Genomic DNA, 10,736 nt, shown 5'->3' on the forward strand with positions numbered 1-10,736 from the left:
GGTGGCACGAAGTACCAGTGGGTCGCTGGAGGTAGAGTAGAACAAAAAACGGCAGGAACCATGGCATCTAAGCCGATATGCTAAGGGGAGGTCATGAACGGAAAGGTCAGGAATATGGTTGTTCTTGATTTGATCAAGAACGAGCAGGACTCGCCATAGCATTGGCATTGTTTGACTGAAGCAGATTTTTGTGGTATCGAAGAACTCGGTGATGAAATCAGGAAATGTAAACTGTAGCCCCAAGGTAAAAGGAAAAGCGTTGAAGCATATCCATTCGTCGGAAACCATGTCTGATCGGATTTCCCGATCAAATGGCCGGAACACCGTCCCTTCCGGGAAGATGCCGGAGGTTTTAAGGGCCGACAGATGTGCGCTGTCAAAGGTGCATATTTCCTTCTCCGGATCCTGGAGAATATTTTGGTGAATAAACGAAGGAGCGGAGTCACCGGAGCTTGACCTTGTCTGTCTCGCCATATCTTTACCGGAATAGTATAGAGGAAAGAAGTAGGGAGAGAGAGAGAGAAGGGTTTTACCTTTTTCTTTTTGATAAAGATTAAATGGGGCGAACGAGAGAAGATATAGGGGAGTAATGAGTAGAAATAGGCTGAACGGTTACAAGCGGTCACATCAAGTCCTATCTCTTAATTGCCTCGGTTATTGTGAAAAAATGTAACCGTTAGGACTCAGGATCCTTAACGGCAACATTTTTGGGGACAATTGTTATGGGTAAAATTATGAGCTCCTCATATCCTGGGAAATATCTTGGGTTATATCTTGAATAAATGATATCTGCTTATATCCGAGATGCTCATTCAGGATGTCTATAATATCCTGAATAGTATCCTCAAGATCTAACGTGTTGAGTGCAGGAGTACGCGTACAGGTGCCCAACGTTCACAAAGACTCTTTCTCCAAGAGACTCGGTCCAGGTCGTTCAAATGAAGACGTTGAAGCCGCATTACCCGGACTACAACGTTAACAATGGAATATTCGGAAGCATCCCGTATTTGTAGGAATTTCAGTTTGTATTTGATTACTATAAATATGTGGGTATACCAGATCGAATAGGACATCACCGCTACACTCACTACACTTACACACTTGTTCTCTCGCAACTTGTACTCTCACACAAAGCATTGTAACACTTAGCGATCTGGTCAATATCCTGCACTGTATCCTGATATTTGAAGCAATAGAAGAACTAGGCAGCTGCGATTGTCAGCTCCCGAGGTTTTATGCCGGCGATCTAGATTGATCAAGGGCTTTCCTCGTACATCTCGTGTCAACCCCTTTACTTTTTGCTCATTGTTTGATCATAGATACAGCTCAATATCATGAGCCGTATCCTGAACACTGTTTTTCAAAACAACATAACCAACATATTTTCAACACACTTTTTAGCACACTACCTCACTTAACTAATTTGATCACTAAATTGCTTCGGTAATTTTGACCAAAACAATTATTGAGATAGAAAGTGAAGAAAAGGTTGAAGATGGTGGATTTTGAAAATGGTGGGTTTTGAAGTTACTGGGGAGAAGAAGGAAGAAGAAAGTATACGATTGACTAAAATACCATTGCTCTTTATTTTAAATATTGCCACATGTCATAATCCTATTGCTTTCTATACTTTCTAACCAAAATAAACTTTCTAACCAAAATAAACTTTCTATTTTATGTTTTCCCTAATTTAATATAACGATTTTTATGCCTCAAACTCGACTTACAACCCACATGATTTTTAAGAAGCATCGTATCTTGCAAAAGGCATTAATAAAGCCTTATCTGATCACATTCGGTCTTAATTTTTTAAATTTAAAAAATTTTGTTTGTTATTGACAATGAGTGACCGAATTTGATTTTGATTAACCAAGAGTGATTTTGACTGATCAAACAGTGATTTTAGACCTTATATTTAATTATTTTTTAAGTAATATTTACCTTGTATAGTTATATCTGTTCTCTAGTTATTAATTAATAATTTAGTTTCGGACCGTGTATTTTTCTTGCATCCGATTTTGGGGCATATATATATACACAAAGTAACTAGGCTGTAGCCATCTCCATCCGTCTCTTTCCTGTCAATTGTTTTGTGCAGTCATATATATACTATACACAACAGTCCTTGATATTCTCTCTTCAGTCAGTAACCCTTTTCTCTCTCTTGCTTGCTTGGGGGATCTTGTCTTTACCTAAAAATATTCTGGAATTTGTTAAAAAGCCCATATTTTTATTGTATGAAGATCTAACACTTGTTTTTTCTTGAGGAATACCTGATCCAGGGAAAATGTCTCAGGCTAACTGGGAAGCTGATAAAATGTAAGCCTTTTGCTTTGTTTTTTTTTTTTTTTTAATCTTGGTAAAGTTTGATATTTCATGTTGTTTTTGCAGTAATCTTGATCTTTTTGCTAGATTTGGGTTGTGGGTATCTTTCATTTTTGTTGATTTTGTTCTTTTATGAATCTTTTTAGCAGTTTTATCTTCTTCTCTTTGTTTTTGCCTCTTTTGTTGTTCTAGGGTTTTTGCATTTATTTGCCTTTCTGTTTACTTAAAATATGTTTTATTTAATAAGTTATCTTTACTTGGTAGATTCACCATTGCTGCATTTTGAAGGAAAACATATGGTTCAAATAAATAGATTTCTAATTTATGTTTTAATTATTTTTTTCCTTAAATCTCTTCATCAAATGTTTAAATTTTGTGTAACTGTTTGGCTGGTTTAGTCTTTAAATTTGTTGTTTCTGGTTTGATTAACAGGTTAGATGTTTATATACATGATTATTTGGTAAAGAGAGATTTGAAAGCTTCTGCTCAGGCATTTCAAGCTGAAGGAAAAGTCTCATCTGACCCTGTTGGTAAGATTTTTTTGCAAAGATTATTATTTTTTATATATAAAAAAGAACGATTTTTTTAGTTCATATAGTTTTTAAATTATATAAATGGTGTGTAATTTCGGCAGCTATCGACGCCCCGGGTGGCTTTCTTTTTGAATGGTGGTCTGTGTTTTGGGACATTTTTATTGCAAGGACTAATGAGAAGCACTCAGAAGTTGCAGCTTCCTATATTGAAGTCGGTTTGAGTTCTCATCTTTTATTTATTAAATTAAACCTGCATTTTATTACTAAAGGCGTCAATATGGGCAGTTTGGATTAGATGTTAGATATGATTACGAGATCTATATACTAACACAATGAAATGAATTCTATTTTTGAGTCGAGCAGTTTAGGATGTTATAAATCATAGTTGTTAATACTTAATAGCGAGCATAGCGCTTGCTAATCGCTATAGCGAATACTGTAGCGAAGCATGAGTTTCCCGCTAAATGATGCTTAGCGCCTAAATAGCGTGAACATAGCGGATTTAGGTTTTTTTTTTTATAAATAGCGGATAGAGATTTTTTTTATAAATAGCGGATAGAGATTGAAAAAAAGAAGCTTATTTAGGGTTTTTTATTTTAGGAATGAAAAAAGAAGCGTATTTCTTCCATATTTACAGGAATTTTAATAAAATATACATGTAAAATATTTCTAAAATTTTCTTCTAGTGTATCGCTAAACATGAAATGGCACCCGCTATTTGATCGCCATCGCTACGTAGCGTATAGGTAGCTTGTCGCTATAGACAACTATGGTATAAATATAGTAATATACTTTGGCCGAAATTTCATATTGATTATTGTCTAACCAGTTTGGCTCACTTCGTTTCCATAATTTCAGACACAGTTAATCAAAGCAAGGGAACAGCAGCAGCAACAACAACCGCAACAATCACCTCATCCACAACAACAGCAGCAGCAGCAGCAGCAACAGCAGATGCAAATGCAGCAACTGATGTTGCAACGTCAGGCTCAACAAGCACAGCAGCAGCAACAGCAACAGCAGCAGCAACAGCAACAACACCAGCAACAACAACAAGCACAACATCAACAGCAGCAGCAGCAGCAGCAGCAGCAGAGGAGAGATGGGGCCCACCTACTCAATGGAACTTCAAATGGGCTTGTTGGAAATGAGCCGCTTATGAGGCAAAATCCTGGAACTGCTAATGCCATGGCTACAAAGATGTACGAGGAGAATTTAAAAGTGCCACTTTCAAGGGACTCTTTAGATGATGCAGCAGCTATCAAGGTACATCTATTATCACTTCTTTCCGTTATATGTTTCTTCTGCGGCCAAAGTGAGAAATTTCTGTTGTTCTCAACATGAAATGTCACAATCGGCAACTAAGATAAGTTATTGGTTGTGATCTGAATATCTGATTCTTGCCTTTTTTTCTACTAATTCAGCAAAGATATGGGGAGAATGTAGGGCAGCTTTTGGACTCAAAACACGCATCAATATTGAAATCTGCTGCAGCTGGGCAACCTTCAGGGTAATGTTGTTTTCTATTGTTCAAAAAGGAAATCCGAAAAAGACTGAAAGTTTGTATAATAGAAATTGGAAATTTAAAACCATGTTTTTCCAGGCAATTGTTGCATGGTACATCTGGCAGTATGTCTCCTCAAGTTCAAGGTCGGCACCCGCAACTTCCAGGATCTGCCTCGGTGAGTACTGGTACACCCCGTATAGATATCGACTTTAGTGTTACGTGTAAAAATGGTAATCAAGCACAAAGAGCGAAAAAGTAGAAGAGAACACAGAGAAGGGAGATTACTCTCAAAATCATTCCCGTAACCAGTTCGCTTATTAAGAACTCAAACAATTGACTAGCTACACTTACTACCCTCATAGCTCATACTATACTGTTATTACAATTAACCCCCCTCTACTATTTGATACCTAACATTTAGTGATCAGTATGTGCTATACTGTAATTGCATTACACATAATCTTTGTGGAATAGGAGATAAAGACAGAGATGAATCCAATATTGAATCCCCGAGCTGCAGGACCTGAGGGGTCATTGATTGGAGTTCCTGGTATTTTTCAAACTGTGTCATTAATGCATCATTTATTTTATTGATTTGATAACCAATCACCGCTTGCTGCTTGTTTACCAACACTTTGTTTTTTTTTTTTTTTAATGTTTGGCAACTGAAAATATAACAGTGTACCTTAATTGTGTACATTTTTAGATTTGAGTGTCATAGAGAATCGCAAGTCGGTTTACATTATTAGCATTCATAAAACAGAAAATGCAAGTGATGTTTAAACTCATTTATCTATGATCCATTGTACAGGATCAAATCAAGGGGGTAACAACTTGACATTGAAAGGATGGCCTCTCACAGTGAGTTCCCGAATGATTTCTTGCACTTTCATCATATAAGTAGTTATAACCTTCAGTCCTTCAACAGGGTTTGGATCAACTACGGTCTGGTCTGCTACAGCAGCAGAAGTCATACATGCAGGGGGGTTCCCATCAGCTACAAATGCTGACACCACAGCATCAGCACCAACTTTTGTTAGCTCAGCAAAACATGACATCACAGTCTGCTAATGATGAAAGCAGACGGCTCAGAATGCTTCTTAATAATCGGAGCATGAGCATGGGCAAAGATTCAGTGGGTGATGTTCCAAATCTCGGATCATCTATGCCTGTTCTACCTCGCGGTGATCCAGATATGTTACTCAAGGTGCCTTCTCTTTCATATTTACATGGGAATAAAGAGTTGTATGTCTTGTAAGCAAACTCAAATACGTCTCGTCTCTTTTGTAGTTAAAAATGGCTCAGCTGCAGCAGCAGCAGCAGCAGCAAAATAGTAACCCACAACAGCAGCAGCAGCAGCCACATCTCCAGCACTCTCTTTCTGCCCCCCTAATTCAAAATTCAAATCTCAATCTCCAGCAAGACAAAATCTTGGGGACAAGCAGCGTAACTGCAGACGGGAGCATGTCAAACTCCTTTAGAGGAAACGATCAGGTACAACATTTCACTTGCTTTTGGAACATGAGCTTTAGGGGGTGTTTGGAAATCCCTTTAATCATTCGGAATCACTTCACAGTTTAGATAAAACACATTTAAAAAAAAAAAGCTCTTTTAGACTATCCCCTACAACCCATTTTGTAAAAGATCACGTGTACATACCCAAACACCCCTAAAGATGTAAAAGAGAAGAAATAAAACATTTATCCTGTAAAAAAGCAGAATGGAAGAAAGAGAAAGCAGCCAGTGTCATCTTCGGGACCTGCAAACAGTTCAGGAACGGGGAACACTGCAGGACCGTCACCAAGTTCAGCACCTTCAACACCATCAACTCATACACCGGGAGATGTTATCTCAATGCCTGCACTTCCACATAACAACAACACCACTTCTTCCAAGCCTTTAATGATGTTTGGGACAGATGGTCCTGCAACTCTTACCTCCCCATCAAATCACTTGGTGAGTGTCAAAACAAAAGCGCTTCACATGTTTGTTCTTACTGATGATAAATATAATATTTTTTTTTGCAGTGGGATGATAAAGACATTGTGCAGGCTGATATGGATCATTTTGTAGAGGATGATGATAATGTCGAGTCTTTTTTATCCCATGATGATAATGATCCCAGAGATGCAGTTGGTCGGTGTATGGATGTAAGCAAAGGTGAATCGCATTTCTACCAACATATTACTACTACTTCAAAGATGCCGTTGTGTAGGTGGCAAAAGCATATATTGAGTTCTCATCGTTTTCTTTGTATTGCTAAGAGTTCACATTTACGGAGGTGAGATCGGTTCGGGCTAGTGCAAGCAAGGTAGTCTGCTGCCACTTCTCATCGGATGGTAAACTTGTAGCCAGTGGTGGTCATGATAAGAAGGTAAGTTTTATTTAGACTGCATACTTGAGATGAAGAGTGTATGGTGTGATGATTCTTTTGTTTTGCAGGCTGTACTGTGGTACACTGATTCTCTAAAGCCAAAGACCACCCTTGAAGAACATTCATCGTTGATCACGGATGTGCGTTTCAGCCCGAGCATGCCACGCCTTGCAACCTCTTCTTTTGATAAAACAGTCCGTGTTTGGGATGCTGATAATGTGTGTTAATTAATTCCCAATTAGTTTTTTATTCACTTATATATATTTTACTTATTTTTTATTGTTACGATGCATGCAGCCTGGGTTTTCCTTGCGAACATTCATTGGGCATTCTGCGTCTGTGATGTCATTAGATTTCCACCCGAATAAAGATGACCTCATCTGCTCGTGTGATGGGGATGGGGAAATAAGGTACTGGAGCATAACTAACGGTAGCTGTGCACGTGTATTCAAGGTATATATATCACTTTACAAGCTCAGCTAGTTAGTTAGTCCATATAAACAAACATAAATATTTGATGGATGACATCAGGGTGGGACGGCGCAAGTGAGATTCCAGCCTCGCCATGGAAGATATCTTGCAGCAGCTGCAGAAAACATCGTGTCAATACTGGACGTGGAGACGCAAGCTTGCAGGCATTCACTGCAGGTTTGTTTTTGTCAACTCGTTTTTTATTATTCTCTTTATAACATTGATGACGAATTCTGTATGGCAGGGGCATACAAAACCAATTCATTCCATTTGCTGGGACCCAAAAGGGGAGTATTTGGCATCTGTTAGTGAGGACTCGGTCAGAGTTTGGTCTCTTATGTCTGGAAATGAAGGGGAGTGTATACATGACCTTAGCTGTAACGGAAATAAGTTCCATTCTTGTGTTTTTCATCCTAGTTATGCTTCCTTATTGGTCATCGGCTGTTACCAGGTTGTTACCTTTTCTTGCTTCTTCTCAACTACACATTTTTCAAGCAAGCAATTGAAAATGTTACACTTCCACTTGCTTGAAGATATCTAACCTGTTTGGAATTTTTAGTTAAAAAGGGGTTGTGTTCAGGTTGCGCTACGTCCTTGTTTAAAATAAAGTAAAAAAGTAAATAACTAATAAGGTCAACCCATTTACAACTTCATTACAACCTGTTTGACCATGCATTACACGGGTCTTGTTTGGGTTACGTAGTTTTAAGTGTGTCCATGTTAAGGTTGGTGTCTTTGACACGAATCAATAAATATATGGGCATCAATTTCAACCTGCCAACCCGATACAGTGAGCGGAATCTCCACATAAAAATAACTGATTATTTGTGTTTGTTAATGGATGCAGTCTCTTGAGCTATGGAACATGTCTGAGAACAAGACGATGACACTGTCAGCACATGAAGGGCTAATCGCTGGTTTGGCCTTGTCGACGGTTACAGGTTTGGTAGCCTCGGCTAGCCATGATAAGATCATAAAACTTTGGAAGTGAATGATGTATGTGCCTGGATTATGATGATGTAGTTTGTGTTATTTCTTGTATTTTAGAGATTAAAACAAACTTAATCTAATCACGACAACTTTGTAACTTGTCAGCAATGGAGTTTTTGTTCCTCAGTAATCTCATTCGGTGTTTTGACGACTCTAATCCCTCAATTAAATTTAGGAAGGATTTCAAGGTATGTGATACTTAGATTTGTTCCGGTGGTGATGTTAGGTTAAAATTATTATGTTCGAATGTCGGTTAACGAATATTTAATATAAAGATTAAAGGTTTGAAATTTTTGCGATTGTTATAGTCTCCTCTTCTTTAGGAAATTTTGTCCTGAAATTTATTCGTAGGAGACTGTTGGATAAGGTTGTGAATGTTTGTAAATGTTGAAGGTTATGACGTTTAGAGGGTCCAATAGATTTGAACGGGAAAAGGTTGCTTCGAGAGATTTTCTAGATAGCTGATGAGGACCACTTGTATAAGGAATTAATGTGTGTGTCCAAGTTGAAGATGATGATGAGGACCACTTGTATAAGGAATTACTGTGTGTCCAAAGTTGAAGATGAAGGATAGAGGATTTAATTGTTGGAAAAATTTATTAACGTGTGTGTCCAAAGTTGAAGATGATGATGAGGACCACTTGTATAAGGAATTAATGTGTGTGTCCAAAGTTGAAGATGAAGGATAGAGGATTTAACTGTTGGAAAAATTTTGTAAAGTTAACGATGTATGTTTTGGATTCCAAAGATGAGATGCATCTTGTGGAGTTGGAATGAGGATAAGTTGTTTATGATTTGTTTGTAAGCAGGTTAAATAAGTATCACTAGATTATATAGCTTATTAACATTGGTCACGGTCAAGAACTTCAAATGACTATAAATAACGCTACGTTTTACAATATAAAAAAACTTATTTATAAGAATTGCCAGCGACGTATCCATCATGCCCTTATTATATTGTATCTGTTTCGTTATTCGTATCACTGTGGGTTCTATTAAACAACACATTGCAAAACTTGTTATGACTTCCATGCACCGAATGTTGTAATTACGTGTGCACCCATAATAACTCAATTTGTTGCATGGTCCGCATAGTTCATCTTGTGATGTGTGTGTGTGTGTGTGTGGGTGGGGGGGGGGGGGCAAACAAGTTCAAAGAAAACAATTAAATCATACAAGTTTCACAATAAAACACGGATTTCATGATAGCAGTATAACTTTTAACATAGCAATAACGTAGCAACATAAAGTTAATCAGGTTCATATAAGGTGGGATTGATAGGGAATGTGTGGTTGCATAAGGTGTGATCACAGATAAAGGAAATTACGAACTTGTAGAGAACCGAATCTCTAGGATCAAGTATGTATATGTATATTACACATATACATATCATAAAAGTTTCACAGTAACACGAATTTCATGATAGCAGTATAACTTTTAACATAGCAATAACGTAGCAACATAAAGGTAACCAGGTTCATAGAAGGTGGGATTGTCGGATTGATAGGAATGTGTGGTTGCACGGGGTGTGATCACAAATAAAGGAAATTACGGGAGTAGTTTAAACTTGTAGAGAACTGAATCTCTAGGATCAAGTATGTATATGTATATTACACACGCGTGTAATCATATTGGATTTGTAAATGAAATAAGAATAATAAGATGGAGTAAGGGAAAAATTAAGATAGATATGTCATTATAAAGTGACTAAGAGGTGTTCACTATTTTTGGATGACAAAAGGGAAATATAAAGGTTTAAACGTTTATATGCTTATCGTTATTGGCACGAGTCTCGTTAGCGCTAATGTTAAATGCGCGTCCATAGACTAGGTTGTCATTTGCAAGCCTAGGGCAATTGCGTCTAAAATGATTTGGATCACCACAATTGAAACATGTCCCAATTGGGTAAGGAGGGCGAGCTTGAAAGGCAAGCTGAGGTGATGCTGTAAGTTGAGCAGGGGTAGCTTGGTTTTGGACAGGAGTAAAATGAAAAGTTGTGGCTAAATGTCCCAGAAGACCACAAATTATACACTGATGGCATGAGAAGTAGGCTTGGTGGTGATGGTTGCATAGGGGTGCACTTCCACCATATGGTTTTCTAGTGGGTGGTGGAGCAACTTGGTTAGGAGTCATTTGATTAACTAGGGTTTGGATAATGACTGCAGAATTTTTGAAGCTTTACGCTTTTTAGAATTCTTGGAAGGTTCAACTTTTACTTTTGTTGGTGTTTCAAGAGTAGTTTTAGTATATTTCTTTTTTTTCTTCCTTTTAGCATACTCAGGATACCTGCACCAGATCCACTGGAACAATGGTGGACAAACGACTGGGAATTTCAGAACATGATGAATGAGCCCAATCCCTATTTACCATACAGAGAACCAGTACATGCGTACAATGAACCAATACCAGCAATATTCCCTCCTATGAATCCTGATAATGTAGCTGAACGTCGTCATTATGGCGAAGAACTTATAGACGAAAGAAACAGGATCCGTGCTATAGGAGAAAATCTCGTCTAGAAGTACGACGAGAGGG

At 37.9% G+C, this 10,736-nt stretch overlaps 1 protein-coding gene across 3 annotated transcripts; it reads left to right on the top strand.

Moving 5' to 3' along the window:
- Window positions 1–2,064: 2,064 nt before the first annotated feature.
- On the top strand, window positions 2,065–8,996 carry LOC110873672 (transcriptional corepressor LEUNIG). 3 transcript variants are annotated; one of them, XR_002555321.2, is made up of 20 exons: window positions 2,112–2,319; window positions 2,758–2,855; window positions 2,960–3,069; window positions 3,717–4,124; window positions 4,283–4,368; window positions 4,462–4,540; window positions 4,840–4,915; window positions 5,177–5,226; window positions 5,294–5,572; window positions 5,656–5,859; window positions 6,085–6,321; window positions 6,393–6,525; window positions 6,630–6,739; window positions 6,808–6,957; window positions 7,037–7,192; window positions 7,271–7,387; window positions 7,455–7,661; window positions 8,058–8,206; window positions 8,306–8,388; window positions 8,594–8,996. XR_002555321.2 is itself a non-coding variant. In XM_022122665.2 (19 exons), exons 1-18 carry the CDS (start codon window positions 2,288–2,290, stop codon window positions 8,199–8,201), a joined length of 2,676 nt encoding a protein of 891 aa, XP_021978357.1. In that variant the 5' UTR covers window positions 2,112–2,287; the 3' UTR covers window positions 8,202–8,206; window positions 8,306–8,492. The 3 variants fall into 3 exon arrangements, 2 of the variants coding, with proteins under 2 accessions (XP_021978356.1, XP_021978357.1); XM_022122665.2 differs by lacking the exon at window positions 8,594–8,996 and having other exon boundaries at window positions 8,306–8,492; XM_022122664.2 differs by lacking the exon at window positions 8,594–8,996 and having other exon boundaries at window positions 2,065–2,319; window positions 8,058–8,357.
- Window positions 8,997–10,736: the final 1,740 nt, after the last annotated feature.

The sequence above is a fragment of the Helianthus annuus genome, chromosome 8, assembly GCF_002127325.2.
Source record: "Helianthus annuus cultivar XRQ/B chromosome 8, HanXRQr2.0-SUNRISE, whole genome shotgun sequence".
Lineage (NCBI taxonomy): Eukaryota > Viridiplantae > Streptophyta > Magnoliopsida > Asterales > Asteraceae > Helianthus > Helianthus annuus.